This window comes from Haliotis asinina, chromosome 1 (genome assembly GCF_037392515.1).
Source record: "Haliotis asinina isolate JCU_RB_2024 chromosome 1, JCU_Hal_asi_v2, whole genome shotgun sequence".
In the NCBI taxonomy this organism is placed as follows: domain Eukaryota; kingdom Metazoa; phylum Mollusca; class Gastropoda; order Lepetellida; family Haliotidae; genus Haliotis; species Haliotis asinina.
The window spans coordinates 46,633,220-46,652,060 of NC_090280.1; the positions used below are offsets into that span (position 1 = coordinate 46,633,220).

The 18,841-nt window shown below is 37.5% G+C and overlaps 3 protein-coding genes across 5 annotated transcripts in view; 1 reads left to right on the forward strand and 2 right to left on the reverse strand.

Moving 5' to 3' along the window:
* LOC137292233 (anaphase-promoting complex subunit 13-like) overlaps positions 1-18,841 on the reverse strand; it is a 384,028-nt gene that overhangs the window by 219,514 nt on the left and 145,673 nt on the right. The window lies entirely within an intron of this gene.
* The window catches only part of LOC137292176 (splicing factor U2AF 35 kDa subunit-like), a 285,875-nt gene that overhangs the window by 48,550 nt on the left and 218,484 nt on the right, over positions 1-18,841 (reverse strand). The window lies entirely within an intron of this gene.
* The window catches only part of LOC137279511 (uncharacterized), a 34,341-nt gene that overhangs the window by 3,003 nt on the left and 12,497 nt on the right, over positions 1-18,841 (forward strand). For 2 of the 3 annotated variants that reach the window (XM_067811819.1, XM_067811820.1), the window contains one exon: positions 13,070-13,130. In XM_067811819.1, coding sequence (XP_067667920.1) covers positions 13,071-13,130 — 60 coding nt within the window. In that variant the 5' untranslated portion in view covers position 13,070. Of the gene's footprint in view, positions 1-9,839; positions 9,898-13,069; positions 13,131-18,841 lie in introns of all 3 variants that reach the window. The other variant, XM_067811821.1, reaches the window with a different exon arrangement.

Below are 18,841 nucleotides of genomic sequence, written 5' to 3' on the forward strand. Positions count from 1 at the left end.
ATGATCACAATACTAATCATGATTTAAGCAATGCCTAATTGTTTACAAGTGTATTATTGGAGACTGGACCTGAACAACTGAATAGTCAACATTGTATTGACATTAAACCTGTCCGCGAAAGGACCCTTTGGTTAACTCTACAACCAGTAGCACATACTTACAATAAAACCGAGTACATCGTACGTAATTACTTGTGCCACGCCATGAGTGGATCTCAGAGATATATACAGACCCTGGTGTGCGAATGCCAACACTTTCATAGACATACGATAATCCGATGTCATAAAGGGTAGCACCGAGGAGCATTATGGAAAAGGCCATGGTCATCACAAAAATCACAGACAAATGCATTACAAAATTGTCACAAAATAATCAGACGTCATGAGATCCTACGTGCTTTAGCTTTATCTTCTCATTAAAACTATAGACTTATAGACATCAGGCGACATCCTTTCATTGTAAATGCAATATTTTCATTTAATGTAGGTAAGGCCGTTTCAGCACCCTAGTGACGCCTAAACCCAAATTGCAGAGGATGGGGGAATTCTATCTTAGAATCTATCCGTGACTCTATTCTGTTAAGGGGAAATCTTTCAAAGAGTTTACTTAATACACACGACATGGCTATTCCTCTGTAATCACCAGGGTCATGTTTTGGTTTACCGTGGCCCTTGTGTATTGGAAGAATTTGACCTATGGAAAATGAATTAGGGATGTATTCAGACATTATAATGGCATTGAATAGTAAGGAAATATGATGCAACAACGATCTACCAGCCTTCTGTATGTGCTCATTCAATATACCGTCAGGACCAGGCGACCTTCGTACTTTAAGTCGTTTTACTGCAAAGTAGATTTAGTCTTCAGTGAATGGACATTGTAGTGGTGATCCGGCGGCGTTATGTATATCAACTGTTGTTACAATATTAGCATTTCGCTCTTTCACATTCTGGGCATGTACATAGTCACATTTTACATCTGGGCAAGGAGTGGCTAGTGAAGGGACGTTGCGTCCAAACAGACTGCAAATATCCTTCCCCTTGTAACTTGTTTGAGATTCATATGGGAAATTGTCAGTATTACCCTTGTAGCGTTTGTAACGTTTCTTAATTTGGAACTGCTGCTGCTTCATAGATCAAATCTGTTGTATATAACTGCCGTTTTGCACGGCGATGTTTTTTACGAAAGAATCGTTTATCGTCCTTATATTTTGCACATGAGGCACCCGTGGCGAGCCACCTCCTCGTGGTGGGTGCTGGGTAACGCCAAGAGCTCGCCAACACCCCCGTAGTGGACCCGGGGGGATATTTGGTCCACCAACCCGTTTGCCGTGGGTTGCGGCCCTGTGTCGGTGGAGGAGGGGATCCTGGTGGTTGAGGGCATGGGAGCAGGACCAGTGTTCCTAATGCCCAATACACCACTTTGGCCCTGACTTCACCTAGACGGATGGTTGAATGGGCCCGGTTCAACCAATCGGCTGGTCATGCCAAGCCCTGTGCATAGATAATATGTAATTGCACAAAATTTGATTTGGAATTGTTAAAACTTTAGTCTTGGCACCTTTGTTCAGAATATTATTTGACTTGAATTTTGTTTACATGAATTCTGCCTAGAGTCTTATGCCCAGAAGGCGGTGGCTCATGGGCCAATCTGGTGGAAGAATTAATCTTTTGGTTTTTCTGCTGGAGTATATCATCTGAGTATCCTTGGTGATGCAAGTTGGAGACCCGCTTGTGTTTAGCATTGTCCTTTGTGATACTCCGTGGTGGGTGGGGAGCTCGGATGATGAAACATATATACTACCTATGGAATACCAAATCCCCCAAAAACGCAATAAACGTCAACTTGACAACGATGATGACGACCAACGACCTTCCAACTCAATCGACTATTGGCCACGATTTTTAGTTCTAGAAACTATTGACAAGACGCCACTGAAACTTAACCCTTTCGCCATTTCCAAGGGTATACATGGCATTGCAGGTGAGGTGAAAAACGTTAGACGCTTGCGTTCAGGCTCTCTGCTGGTTAAATGCAACAGAAAACAGCAAGCAAAGAACCTCATGTCAACAGAAGTATTTGTTGGAATTCCCGTCTCTATCACTGCCCACAGGACTCTGAATACCAGTAAAGGCATAATCAGAGACAGAGATGGATTGTTTGCTGATATGTCAGAGTTAGATATTGCTTCTGAGATGAAAGATCAGGGAGTGATTTATGTTAAAAGATTCACGATCCGCAGAAACAATGAAACGGTGCAAACAAATACTTATCTGTTCTCCTTCTCATCGCCAAATCCTCTGAAGTCTGTTAAAGCAGGTTATTGTAGTCTTTCAGTTGACGTGTACATCCCAAATCCTTTGAGATGTTTTAGATGTCAAAGGTATGGGCACGGTGTTAACACTTGTACCAAGCCCATTACATGCGCCCACTGTAGTGAGAATACTCATGTCACAGAAGACTGTAACAGTGACCATAAAAAGTGTACAAATTGTTCGGGAAATCATTCGTCTTTCGCCAAAGAGTGTCCAGTCTGGAAAAAACAAATGGAAATCAATAAGATTAAATTCACCCAGAACGTCAGCTTTTCTGACGCCAAAAAAACTTGTGGAATCTGCAGCACATACTGAATCATTTGCATCAGTTTTAAGAACTCCTGAATATACCTCAAAAGTAACTACCTCGTCGATACATTGCCAGACAGATTTGACGTGGGTTAAAACAAATAATGCTCAGTTCGTTGCACCCGACCTGTCTACTCAAACCTTGACATGTTCTGTCAACACTCAGGTGGTATCTAAAGAGGGGTCACAGTCCTGTAGTCAGACTTCATCTGTATCTGGAGAACAATCATTGTCTCAGTCAACTCACAAATCACGATCAAAAACAAGCTCGAAGAATATTGTTCAAAGTAAAACTGACTCAAGAACAGAATCTTCAAAAAAGAGTGGCAGACCCCAGAAGGGTTCAGAAAATCCTGTAAAATTATTTAATAAATATGGATCGTTTGAGGCCATGGAAGTGTCAGAAAATTTCCATCCCAGGGCACATAGCTTGTCGCCCTCGAAAAAGGTGAGGGGTAGATCCCCTATTAACCCACCAAAGAGATAGTGTATTCCAGTAATATTGTACAGTGGAACTGCAGAGGATTGAGGACTAATTTACATGAATTACAGCTATTAGTCCAAGATTTTACACCTTCAGCGTTATGTCTCCAAGAGACATATTTAAAACAAACAGATACATTTGACCTTCGTTATTTTAATGCATATCATTGTTTTTCACCTCCAGGTGATAGAGCCACCGGAGGATCATCCATTCTAGTCAGACAAAACGTTATTCAAAGCCCTGTTCCACTTACTACTAATATGCAGGCTGTTGCAGTGAGAATTACTTTACATGTAGCGTTTACGCTATGCTCTCTATATATTTCACCGTCTTCGGCGTTTGCTAAAACCGATCTTCAAGCTCTATATGATCAGCTCCCGAAGCCCTGTATTATAATGGGAGATTTAAATGGCCACAACCCACTCTGGGGTAGTGTAACTACAAACGCTAACGGCAAACTGTTGGAGGACTTTTGTTCTGACAATGATTTATGTATTTATAATGATGGTTCCAACACATATTTACACCCTGGCACAGGGACCTACTCTGCTCTCGACTTGTCACTCACAAATTCAGAACTACTAAATAAATTCGAATGGTCAGTCCACGATGATCTCTGTGGAAGTGACCATTTTCCTACTATATTAAAAGCTGTAATTCCATCTGATGTTCCTCCATCATCAAGGCGGAATTTTAAAAAGGCTAACTGGGCTTTATATGAAACACTGTGTGCAGAAAAGCTTAAACCTGAACGTTTTATTGACGTTCCTGAAGCTATTAAATGCTTTTCTGATGAATTGAACTCCATAGCTGATGAGTGTATACCAAATTAATCTGCAGTTCCACATATTCGAAAACCATGGTTCAACGATGACTGCAAACAAGCTAGGAAGGCAAGGAAAAAAGCAGAACAATATTTCCGTCGCCATCCTATGGTGCATAATTTAAATAAATTTAAAATTTAAATGCTAAAGCACGGCGTACTTTTAAACAGAACAAACGCCAATCTTGGCAAAATTATGTATCTAAAATAAATTCTCGGACACCCATGTTCAAGGTGTGGAACATGGTCCAGAAAATAAAAGGTAAAGGTACTAAATCCACTATCCATCATCTTAAACATGGAGATCAATTGCTTACTGACAATTCAGATATTGCTAATAAACTGGGCGAAACTCTTGCTAAACACTCTTCCTCTTCAAATTATGTACCAAAATTCCAGCAATATCAAAAACAGGAAGAAAAGAAAACTATTAATTTCAATTCTGAGAATGGGGAAGATTATAATGAAACGTTTTCTATTCATGAACTCTATATTGGTCTTGATCAAACTCATGACACTGCTACAGGAACTGATAACATACATTATCAACTCCTGAAGCACTTACCAGAATCCTGTTTAGAGACGCTCTTATCAGTTTTTGATGATATTTGGACTACCGAGAAATTTCCTTCTCCATGGCGTGATGCCATAGTAGTACCAATACCTAAACCTGGACGTGATCATATGGATCCATCCAATTATCGTCCGATTTCATTAACTAGCTGTGTTTGCAAAACCATGGAACGCATGATAAATAATCGACTTGTTTGGTACTTGGAAACAAATAACCTCATAACAGATATACAGTGTGGTTTCCGTCAAAACAGAAGTACAGTCGATCACTTAGTGCGTTTAGAATCATTTGTGAAAAACGCACTGATTAATAAACAACATGCTGTGTCTATCTTTTTTTATCTTGAGAAGGCATATGACACAACCTGGAAATATGGCATACTGAGAGATTTACATGATTTCGGTTTGTGAGGTCGTTTGCCTGAATTCATTGCTAAATTTTTAAATAACAGTCAATTTCAAGTCCGTGTGGGTTCTACCCTGTCTGATCATTATAATCAGGATCAGGGTGTTCCACAAGGCAGTATTTTGTCAGTCTCTCTTTTTAGCGTCAAGATCAACAGTTTATCCAAAGTTTTAAACGATTTAATCGATGGATATTTATTTGTGGATGATTGTAATATTTCTTGCCGCGGTAAGAATATGCATACTATTGAACGGCAACTGCAGCTGTGTTTAAAGAAAATTGATAAATGGTGTCTTGAAAACGGTTTTAAATTTTCTAAATCAAAAACCGATTGTATGCACTTCTGTCGTAAATACAAACCCCATAAAGAACCAGAGTTATTTCTCAGTGGTACCCCCATCAAAGTCGTCAAGGAGGCCAAGTTCTTGGGACTTATTTTCGACTCACATTTGACCTTTTTGACACATATTAAATCCCTTAAAGACAAATGCCTGCAGACACTCGATTTATTAAAGGTTGTTTCAAATTCAAAATGGGGAGGGGATCAATCTACCCTTCTTCACTTATATAGATCACTGATCCGATCTAAACTTGATTACGGCTCCATCGTATATGGTGGCGCTTGTCAAAGCAACCTAAAACTACTTGATCCTGTGCACCACCAAGGGCTAAGACTTTGTCTCGGTTCTTTTAGAACCTCTCCTATCGACAGTCTATACGTCGAAGCTGATGAGCCTTCTCTCAACTTACGTCGTATCAAACTATCTTTACAATACATTACAAAATTAGCTTCTAATGAGTCTAACCCCGCATTTAATTGTGTTTTTAATCCTCTCTATGAGGATTTGTACAACAAAAAGTCTTCCCTTGTTCCGCCTCTTGGGCTCAGAATTAAGCCATTTCTTGCTGCTTCCAGCATTGAGTTGAACCATATAGCTCCTTCCCGTCTTCTTTCTTCTCCTCCTTGGCAGTTGGTTAGGCCACAAGTTGACCTAACATTAACATCACTTAAAAAATCAGAAACGAATGAATTACAGTATAAACAAGAATATAATCAATTGAAAGATAAATATAGCAATTATAAATCCTTATTTACAGATGTGTCCAAGGACGGTGGCGCAGTAGCTTGTGCCACTGTCACTGGATCCAGAACAATATCTTCTAGGTTACCGGATAATAGTTCTATTTTTACAGCTGAAGCTAACGCCATATTAACAGCTCTAAAACATATTCAAAGACACCCTAAACGTAAACAATATATAATCTATTCTGATTCTCTTTCTTGCCTTCAAGCTATTAAAAATGTATCATGTAAACATCCACTTTTAATTGACATTATTGAATTGTATAATAATCTTGCTACTGGCCAGTACGACATCGTCTTCTGTTGGTTACCAAGCCACGTCGGCATTTCTGGTAACGCAATGGCTGATCTTGCTGCCAAGGCAGCACTCAACAAATCTGTGACACCACTTCTTATTCCTTACAGTGATTACAAAGCCACCATTAGATCTTATATCCGTGGTCTGATGCAGAAGAGGTGGGACACCCAAGTAGGTATCAATAAATTACATGAAATAAAACCGTATATTGGTTACACCTACTTGGGTTGTCAGTCCAGATTTGAAGAGGTTATTTTAAGACGATGTCGTATTGGCCACACTAGATATACTCATTCATACCTTTTAAAAGGTGAGGATCCTCAATTTTGTATCTCTTGTGATGAGAGAGTTACAGTCAAGCATATCCTGCTTGACTGTGTTGAATTCTCCATCACAAGGGATAAGTATTTTACAGTTAAAACAAAAAACAATTAAGGATCTTTTTACCAGCGTTAGGTCTCATTTAATTATTGATTTTTTAAAAGAAATTGATTTTTTGGTTGAATTTTGAAATTATGTTGTGTAAATAGATGTATTTTAATTATTGGAAGTTTGGATTTGTAACTTGAATTGTTGGTGGCTGTACCCTCAAAGGGGGTTGAAGTATTGTAAAATTATTGTCCTCCTGAGAGGGTACGTAAGTCCAAAAACATTCACAGTAAATTTAAACTTTCCACTGTTCTTAGTCGTAGTATATCTGTATTTTTAATTTTTGGCTAGATATGTCTAAATTGCTAACAGCTGAGGGGATGATGTAAATCCGACTAGGCTCCATGCAGGTAGCAAAGGCACTGTAAGTCCCCATGGTCCCTAGTATGGTGATCTACCTTCAGTTGCTGGCAACCTATAGCCTGATTTTATACTGTATTGTCCGAATAGTGATATTAGTTTTAAACTTTCCACACTAGTTTTAATCTCATTTGTGATATTCTTCGCTGACAGGTTTTTATACAATACATGTATTTCATTTCAGTATTAAATGTTCTCGTCACGATATGGCTGAGACATTGCCGATGTGACGTTAAATATACTACCTGTATCAGAAGCATGTAAAGAGCGTGTGATATAGTCACAATAGTACTCACTGTAATCTTCATTGTTATCGAACTGAGCAATGTGAATATCGGTGCCACGAAAGTAGTTTTCTGTTTCGTATCGATACAACGTTAGATCAGTCTCACTTGCCACGGCCCAAGCTAAGTTCTCTCCATGATAGTACCCAACATGTGCTGGAATATACTCCGGCAAAAGAATTAAAAATAATTATAATGCACCAGATTGGTCCATGAGCCACCGCCTTCGGGGCATAAGAGTCTAGGCAAAGTTCATAACATAACAAATTTCGAGGTCTAAAATGTTTTCGACCAACAATAAGGCCAAGACCAAAATTCCAAATTCCAAATGAAATTCGCGCAATGACGTCAATACGATGTCGGTATGGTTCATTACGCTAGACAGATCACGCTAATTAGTCAGATCATTTGCGATGCCCACACCCTGCTCCTTCTGCACATTCCTCATCTAGACCGAGAGCCACTTGTCTTCCCAGTTGGCCATGCGAACAATTGGTGGTCTTTACTCCCTATTCCTTCTCGACCTGGAGGATACCCTGTGTACCCTTTCTATATCTCTGGGGACCAGCTTTTTCACAAATGTCAAGGCGTTATTTTTTGTTTCTGTATATATCTCTTTGTCGCCAATATCCGGTACACCGTACAGCAGGTGATTGTTACGCCTACTGCGTTGTACATGCTCTTCTAGTCTAGAGGCTATGTCCTGTAAGTACTTTTCTACATCAAACTGCCTTTGTCTACAACATCAGTATCCAGTTTAATTACCCCCTGTTCTTGTTTATTCCAAATGGAGAAGCATAAACATTACCCTTGAGAATGGTTGTTATCTTTTCTATGAGATTTAGGAGATGGGGATAGATTATATCCGTTAAAATAATCGATTTGTGTGTTCTTGACAAACCGATTTGTTTTAACGCTTTAAGCAAAAAAAAGGTTTAAAGGACTATGCCACCGCAAGGTTTCTGGTAAAACTATCCTGCTATTAGGTTAAATATCTCAAACTATATTAATGACGTTTACCAAGCCTTACTTATGTCTCAGGTACCATATTGTCAATGTTTCACTGGTGTGTGTACGTGAATACAGAGAGCTGTTCCGTACTGTAGTCGCTGTTCTCACCAGCGAATCAGGACACGGCTCTTCTTGAACTTGTACATGTATAATGGGGGCGTGGCGGGCGAGCTGTCGAAGAAGAAGAAGATTAAGAGAAGAAGATTAAGAGAAGAAGAGAATTAGTTTATTCCATGTCACGGCCGTTTCAACATGTGGAAATGTTTTTCATCGACAGCCTATTCAGGACTATGGGACACGATTATACATTAAAATTGCGTTAAATATATTGAGTGCAAAACTCATAAAATAATTGTCAATACAAAGATGATGCATATAATACAAAAGGACTCCACAGAACAAATGCACCTCGTGGATAAGTAAAACATTTTGTCAATATCATTATTATTTCCTTAACTAAACACAATTCCGGGCGATGTTTAAGACGACGTTCCTACATATTGAAAACCCCTGCGGCTAAAGCGTTACAGTTAATATTATATTTTATTATAGCAATGAAGAGGTCTGGGGCAGATAATGGTAACAGTGAATTATTATAAAGTTTCCTGAACATGTCACCACGGATATCTGTATAGAGATTACAAGACACTGTGCACTTAAAAGAACCCAGTAAACTTGGGCAAGTATTGTGACTAGGTAAGGAGTAACGTAAATTAACACTGGCACGCTATTTAATAAGTAAAATAAAACTATATCATCAACGGTTTCGATGTGCTAAAGGCATCTTATTGCTACAGTTTCATATTGGTTCAGTTTAACTGCTGTATAGAGCATCTTATTGGTATAGTTTAACTGCAGTATATTGCATCTTATAAGTACAGTTTAACTGCTATGTAGAGCGTCTTATGTGGTGCAGTTTAACTGCTGGATAGAACAGTTTGGGCACAGTTTAACTACTGTATACAGCATCTTGCTGGTACAGTTTACTTGCTGTATTGAGTATGTTTTTGGTACAGTTCTACTGCTATATAGAACACCCTATTAGTACAGTTTAACTGGTCACAAATTAACAAACCGACCATGTTAAGTGAAAGAGTGCATGGAGCATTAATACATCAACGATTTATTTATGTTTAGAAATTACATTTGATCAACTTTTGTATTAGGTTTAGACAATGAAACCTTTACTTCTTGAGTAGTAACCCTATGTCCAGGTAGCTGTTTGAAAAGATTAATAACAGTGTTATTATAGAAAGTTGTACTTGATCCAACCTTAGTAGCGCGAATGTCACCCTGTCTGTCTCAGGTAGGCAGTTGTACTTGAATTTCTCTCTGGCTGCCTCATGTAGAAAGTTGTACTTGGTCTGTCCGTAGTAGCGTGAATGTATCCCTTAGACTGTCACAGGTAGGAGGTTGTACTTGATCCAGAATATGTAGCGTGAATGTCTCTCTCTCTGTCTCAGGTAGGACGTTGTACTGGATCCAGTCTTAGAAGCGTGAATGTCTCCCTGTCTGTCTCAGGTAGGAAGGTGTAATTGATCTTTCCTTAGTAGCATGAATGCCGCTCTGGCTGTTTCAAGTAGGAAGTTGTACTTGATGCAGCCTTAATAGCCTGATTGTCTCTCTGGTCGTCAGGTAGAAAGCTGTAGCGTGCCTGTGTCTGTCTCGCTTAGGAACTTGTACTTGATCCAGCCTTAGTAGCGTGAATGTTTGTCTGTCTGTCTCAGGTAGGCAGTTGTACTTGATTGTCTCTCTGGCTGTCTCGTGTAGAAAGTTGTACTTGATCCAGTATTATTATATTGAATGTCTCTCTGGCTGTGCTCAGGTAGGAGGTTGTACTTGATCCACCCTTAGTACCGTGATTGTCTCTTTGGACGTGAGGTGGAAAGTTGTACCCTGCGTGTGTCTGTCTCGTTTAGAAAGTTGTATTTGATTCAGCCTTAGTAGCGTGAATGTCTCTCTTTCTGTCTCAGGTAGGCAGTTATTCTTAAATGTCTCTCTGGCTGTCTCATGTAGGAAGTTGTACCTGATGCAGCCTTAGTAGCATGAATGTCTCTCTGGCTATCTCAGGTAGAACGTTGTACTGGATCCAGTCTTAGTAGTGTGATTGTCTCATGGCCGTCAGGCAGGAAGATGAAACGTGGGTGTCTCTCTGAGTCAGGTAGGATGCTGTACTTGATCCAACCTTAGAAGGGTGAATGTTTCCCTGGCTGTCTCAGGTAGGAAGTTGTAAGATGTTGCACTTGATCTGTCCGTAGGACTGTCTGTCTCTGGCTGTCTGAGGTAGGAAGTCGTACTTGATCCTGCCTTAGTAGAGTGATTACCTCTCTGGCTGTCAGGTAGGAAGTTAAAGCGTGTGTGTCTGTCTGTCTCAGATAGGAACGTTTTGTTGTTCAAAGAAATCGGTGTTCAGATACTTGGTTCTCGTGCACTAGTATGCTGGACAGACACAATGGAACTGTGTATTTGCCTTCGATTACATTTATATTACAAACTTTACAAATTCTCCTTCCCCTTTACACCTGATGAAACGCTGTTTCTGACACCGGAAGTAGATCTCGTACTCTCTAAGATTCCGATTCAAAGATCCTGCTTCGAGCTATGTTCCAGCTCTTCAATACGTGCGTTCCCATCTGGTTGTACCTAAGGTCCAGATTGTCCCAGCAGTGTTTGTGAAGTTCTTGTCCAGGATGCTGTGTTAAACATTTGCCCCGCCGATTCTTTTTTTTCACCGTAGCACGACCTATCTGTTACGGAAGCCTAATGCTGCCACTTTTGGGTTACCACAGATGACCATGTCGTAACTGTTTTTATTCGATGTTTTTCCTATATTCGTGCTTGGATATCATTGACATAACTTTCAACTTTCAACTTATCAATTCTCTCGTAAAGTGCATTCAAATCTAATCTTATGACCTCTTGATCATCTATATATTTCATAGCATCTCTCACACCTTTACAAAGCGTCCATTTCTCGCGCTTATTACAATGACTTTTCATTTTCACGGTGCTTTATTTACTAAGTAACAGGAAAACATGACTCTTGGTCAGACTACTTGTGACTGTTTGTTAAGGGGAATAACAACCATTTACAAAAAGACCATATACTGAGAGAAACAAATAAAGGTTCACCGCAAAATTTAATTTTCAAATTTAATATTTTCCAGTTTCCAGAACATTTATTTGTATCTCTCAGTATATATAGCGGCAAGTGCAGTAGTGTCTTCAAACCATGAAGTAGTGATTGTTGCCAGATTCATCCACGGGAAATACAGTATAACCGTTTCTAATCTAAACGTAGCAGTATATATAGCGGCAAGTGCAGTAGTGTCATCAAACCATGAAGTAGTGATTGTTGCCAGATTCATCCACGGAAAATACTGTATAACCGTTTCTAATCTAAACGTAGCAGTATATATAGCGGCAAGTGCAGTAGTGTCATCAAACCATGAAGTAGTGATTGTTGCCAGATTCATCCACGGGAAATACTGTATAACCGTTTCTAATCTAAACGTAGCAGTATATATAGCGGCAAGTGCAGTAGTGTCTTCAAACCATGAAGTAGTGATTGTTGCCAGATTCATCCACGGGAAATACTGTATAACCGTTTCTAATCTAAACGTAGCAGTATATATAGCGGCAAGTGCAGTAGTGTCATCAAACCATGAAGTAGTGATTGTTGCCAGATTCATCCACGAGAAATACTGTATAACCGTTTCTAATCTAAACGTAGCAGTATATATAGCGGCAAGTGCAGTAGTGTCATCAAACCATGAAGTAGTGATTGTTGCCAGATTCATCCACGGGAAATACTGTATAACCGTTTCTAATCTAAACGTAGCAGTATATATAGCGGCAAGTGCAGTAGTGTCATCAAACCATGAAGTAGTGATTGTTGCCAGATTCATCCACGGGAAATACTGTATAACCGTTTCTAATCTAAACGTAGCAGTATATATAGCGGCAAGTGCAGTAGTGTCATCAAACCATGAAGTAGTGATTGTTGCCAGATTCATCCACGGGAAATACTGTATAACCGTTTCTAATCTAAACGTAACCGTATATGTAATATATGATGACACCTTCAACTTTGAACATCAGTCAACCACGAGTTTCTGTGATAGATGATTTCATCCAGAAAGCATTCTCTGTATGACATGTAAAGTTGACAACAATTGGTTTGGCAATAAGTGCCATGGCGTGATCCAGGTCAAGGACATATTTAGCTTTAACTGCATCATCACAATACTAGCATCATAATTTAATAATGACTAGTTGTTTCACTTATACGGTCCATTACTCATATGAACTGGAGATTGGACCTGAACAACTGAATAGTCACCACTGTATTGACATTAAACCTGTTCGCAAAAGGACCCTTTGCTTAACCCTACACCAGTAGCACATACTTACAGCAAAACTGAGTATAGCGTAAGTACTTGTGGCATGAGTGGATCTCAAAGATCTGTACAGACCCTGATGTACGAACTTTCACTCCGTCATGGATATACGATATTCAGATGTCACAAACGATAACACCGAGGAGCACAATCAAAGTGCCATGGTCATCACAAAAAGATAACAATGAAATATATCACAAAATTATCACAAAATATTATATATTATCAGACGTCACGTAATCCCAGATGCTTCAGCTCTATCTTTTAACTGAAACTAGACATATCTCTTGCAGGATGAAGTTGCTCCTATTTGCCTTGTTTGTTGCTGTGTGGCTGGAGAGTATACATGCTGCTGTAAGTGTTGATTTGGCATTTATATATATATATATATATATATATATATATATATATATATATATATATATATATATATATATATATATATATATATATATATATATATATATATATATATATATATATATATGTATATATATGTATGTATGTATGTATGTATGTATGTATGTATGTATGTATGTATGAGTGCGTGCGTATGTATGTATATATATATATTGTATATTGTACTCTATATATGTATATTGATATTGTGCTTTATCTTGATTCCTATAACAGTACATTACTATGAAGTTGAACCATCCCTTAATTACATTTTAACACTGGATTTCTTGGTTTGGGTGTTTGGCCTACATATTTCACTAATGTGCCGGAAAACCTTGTTTTGAAGACTTACTTCCTGAGTGTCTTTTTGTATGCTGCAATCTGAGCTGTTATAACGGCTGAATAACATCGAAAGAACTAAAATCTTTAATATCATGAAAATCATATGGAAAGTTAGTTACAAGTAGTTATTGAGTTGTTAGATCAAACCTTGTTTTCAATTTTACAATTTCCATAATGTTGTTTTCTCTGAAGGTTTTCTTTTCACGTCAGACCTTGAATTACTCATATGGATAACTGTTGTATGTCAGCCCACTGAAAGCCATTATATTGGCCGTCATCCGCTTGACTCAACTTCACAGTTTTAGACAAGGTCTGCGATCCCAGTTACTTCACCACAGGCTGTGACATCACAGTTTGAAAATGCTTTTATTGATCTTTGTTACCCTTAAAATATATTTGTCAATAGCCACAGCATACGAGAAATTGTTGGCGGATTTGCTGGGCATTCGTCACCAACTCGAGTTATTCCGGACAAGCCGATAGCGACTCGTGCCCCTCTGGAAGGATTTAATCATTTGTCACCACTCACCCCTTACCGTAACCTCCAAACAACAAACAACCTCCAAATGACCCCGTCTCGATGCTCGTTATGAGATCAATCGTTTATGGCATTATGTTGTTGTCTTAAAGGTCACATGCATCATACAACACAACTTTACAGATTCCGATACCTTTCGGTAAGCAGTTACCGAAACATACCATCAATAATTTCAATTCAACCTGTAAAGTTCAATTCAACGCGTAAAAAAACGCGATGAAAACTAAATTTTCCCCAGCGCTGAGTGGTTTCAACAGCTGTGCTGTGCTGCCCCCATAACGAATGCGCAGTGACTAGGTTCACAGAGCTTGAAACAGTATGCATGCCCAGAGTATGAGTTGGTGAGCAGTAGTCTAATCTTGATTGTGTACACAAACTTATAAATAATCTACTCGTTACAACAGCAACAACAACAAAAAAAAAAAACAATAATAAAAAAAAACAGAACTTGTTGATTGTGGACAGCAGCCTCTGTCACAGAGAAAACTCAATGTCTGGTTTATTGACACCTATATGTCTGCCTGTCTGTTTGCTGAAGACATTATGCAATGCACAGCTTCAATCATTGACCACATGCAATTTGAACTTAACAGGTATCAGGCTATACGCCATAAACAAAATAAACTGATTTATGAGTCGTGCACCCGAGTCTTGTCTCTGCCACATTATGTAATTAGGCAGGTGTGATATTTGTACGCATGACATGTTTGATGTCTGTGGGTTGCAAACAAACTACATCCATTTTTCTCGGATGACTGGATCTGACGGAAACTGACGCAAACTCTTGTCAGTTTTAAGCCCTGCTTTGTACTTGGACGAATGACAGTTTCCAGCCACTCAGTAGTTTACCATCTCTACTGAGATAATTTTTTGACTGGATGGGACGCAAATTCAGAGAACATGTATTTACAAAACCCAACATATCCCTATACATTCGTTATGAATAACAACTTCTAGTGTATATGATTTTGTTTGACAACGGTATATGAATCCATACTGACACGACGCATCAAATACAATGAAAGAAGTTGTTATCCATAAAGAATCTTACTTTCTTGTGACTCGCCATACTTCTAAAATGCCCATCAATCAGATAATCTTTCTGTGCACACAATGAGCCCTCAGCGTGTCTGCAAATGAACCAGCCAATCAGAATACACTTGAGTGCACATCCACCCGCTATGACTGGGTTCGGTCTTCCGAGGGCTTCGTTTCGAGGGAAGTAAGCACAGGTACCAAATATTGCACTTTTGAATCGCGATTGTACGCTTATAATTTTGTTTATTTGTTTTTTTACAAGCAGCATATATGTGTATTATATGTCATAAATAAGTGATAATTGTGTTCTATTTATGCTTGATTTTTTGGTTGCGTGTGTAATTATTAAACCCTATTCAGAAATATAATTGGAAACTTAAGGTGAACATCTGGTAATAATTACGTCAGAATATGTGTCTAACAAACATACTTTTTTATTTAATTGTTTTCGCTCATTTACAGGTACTGTACATTCAGTCAAAACGTGGTACATGGTATATAAATAGTGTTTCTATAGGAAGAGGCTGCTGAATGTCAATTATGTATGGATGGATGTATGGATGGATGGATATGAGAGAGATAACATAGTTAACATCGTAACATAGATAACATAGACGAGATTATCCATTGCTCTCCTTACAGTGCTGGAAAAATGCATGTGGAGATGACCAAAAAGAAAAGAATTTGTCAACACCCCAAGAAAGGAATAAACATATTTTGTAATGTCAAAATACTTAATTATCTCCCTTTTCACATGACTGAAAGGGTTCAGTTGAATGTCTACTGTGTATTAGGATAACTTGTTTCACAACAAGTATTATGGCTTTAATTGGATTGTTATTTTTCCCTTTGATCTCATTCTGTTTTGTGGAATGCAACGGAATATTAAGAGCCATGACTGGAGTTTTTTCAGATATTTTTTGAACAATTTCACAGCCGAAAAAGAGATGGGTAATTGATTCAATGTTATATTCACAAAAACAACAAATGAGAGAGTCTATATACTTGATCTTAAGCAAAAACCGTTTTGTAGGTAGAGTATTGTGAATAATTCTGTATTGCAACCATCTTGGATCAGTGCTGTGAGTGCATTTCCATTTATTTCCCAGTCCTTTGGTAGAAGGTTTAGATTTTTAGTTTTTATTATAGTATTCGGTTTTAAATTTAGAGCACAGAAATTTAAAGGGTGTGTCGGTTAAGTGCTCAGAATTGTGACATGTTGTGACCTGTGAGTAGTAATTGCTTGTTTGACCCCTTCATAGGTCAGGAAATTAGTTTTGAGTTTATATAAAGTCATCAAATGATACAAGTTTTCCTTCTGCTGTCATCATGTCAGATACAAATACAACTCCATTGTTGTACCAGTATTTATGCAGAATAGGTTTGTTATCTAATATGTCCTCATTACACCAGATAGACTGTGAATGGATTTCAAATTCACTTGCAATAGTATCTTTTTTGTTTAGATATGAACCAGGCCCAAGCAAGTAACACAACTTTCAAAAACTGATTAGTTAAGGTTGGAGTAGCACGATTTTAATGTAATTACTATCTGCAGACCATAGGTAAATTTCACCTGTCATCTGTCTAAGAAAAAGATAATTCCACTTATATGATTTCTGTAATAATTTTCTTACGCATCCAAGCTTTTTGGCATCAGTTGTCTTTTCAATTTTCGGTACCTCTAATCCACCACGTTTTGGAACATGTTTCGGATATGCAATAATGTCCCTTTTAATTTTGTCTGGTTTTCCTCTACATGTAAATCTAAAACATGGATCTTGATGTTTAACTAAAACATGGATCCTGATGTTTAACTAAAACATGGTTCTTGATGTTTAACTAAAACATGGATCTTGATGTTTAACTAAAACATGGATCCTGATGTTTAACTAAAACAGGTTCCTGATGTTTAACTAAAACATGGATCTTGAAGTTTAACTAAAACATGGATCTTGATGTTTAACTAAAACATGGATCTTGATGTTTAACTAAAACAGGTTCCTGATGTTTAACTAAAACATGGATCTTGATGTTTAACTAAAACATGGATCTTGAAGTTTAACTAAAACATGGATCTTGATGTTTAACTAAAACATGGATCTTGATGTTTAACTAAAACATGGATCTTGATGTTTAACTAAAACATGGATCCTGATGTTTAACTAAAACAGGTTCCTGATGTTTAACTAAAACATGGATCTTGATGTTTAACTATAACATGGATCCTGATGTTTAACTAAAACATGGATCCTGATGTTTAACTAAAACATGGATCTTGATGTTTAACTAAAACATGGATCTTGATGTTTAACTAAAACATGGATCCTGATGTTTAACTAAAACAGGTTCCTGATGTTTAACTAAAACATGGATCTTGATGTTTAACTATAACATGGATCTTGATGTTTAACTAAAACATGGATCTTGAAGTTTAACTAAAACATGGATCTTGAAGTTTAACTAAAACATGGATCTTGAAGTTTAACTAAAACATGGATCTTGATGTTTAACTATAACATGGATCTTGATGTTTAACTAAAACATGGATCTTGAAGTTTAACTAAAACATGGATCTTGATGTTTAACTAAAACATGGATCCTAATGTTTAACTAAAACAGGTTCCTGATGTTTAACTAAAACATGGATCTTGATGTTTAACTATAACATGGATCTTGATGTTTAACTAAAACATGGATCTTGATGTTTAACTAAAACATGGATCTTGAAGTTTAACTAAAACATGGATCTTGAAGTTTAACTAAAACATGGATCTTGATGTTTAACTAAAACATGGATCTTGATGTTTAACTAAAACATGGATCTTGAAGTTTAACTAAAACATGGATCTTGATGTTTAACTAAAACATGGATCTTGAAGTTTAACTAAAACATGGTACTAAAACATGGATCTTGATGTTTAACTAAAACATGGATCCTGATGTTTAACTAAAACATGGATCTTGATGTTTAACTAAAACATGGATCTTGATGTTTAACTAAAACATGGATCCTGATGTTTAACTAAAACAGGTTCCTGATGTTTAACTAAAACATGGATCTTGATGTTTAACTATAACATGGATCCTGATGTTTAACTAAAACATGGATCTTGAAGTTTAACTAAAACATGGATCTTGATGTTTAACTAAAACATGGATCTTGAAGTTTAACTAAAACATGGATCTTGAAGTTTAACTAAAACATGGATCTTGATGTTTAACTAAAACATGGATCTTGATGTTTAACTAAAACATGGATCTTGATGTTTAACTAAAACATGGATCTTGATGTTTAACTAAAACATGGATCCTGATGTTTAACTAAAACATGGATCCTGATGTTTAACTAAAACAGGTTCCTGATGTTTAACTAAAACATGGATCTTGATGTTTAACTATAACATGGATCCTGATGTTTAACTAAAACATGGATCCTGATGTTTAACTAAAACATGGATCCTGATGTTTAACTAAAACATGGATCCTGATGTTTAACTAAAACATGGATCTTGATGTTTAACTAAAACATGGATCCTGATGTTTAACTAAAACATGGTTCCTGATGTTTAACTAAAACATGGATCTTGATGTTTAACTAAAACATGGATCTTGATGTTTAACTAAAACATGGATCTTGATGTTTAACTAAAACATGGTTCCTGATGTTTAACTAAAACATGGATCTTGATGTTTAACTAAAACATGGATCCTGATGTTTAACTAAAACATGGATCTTGATGTTTAA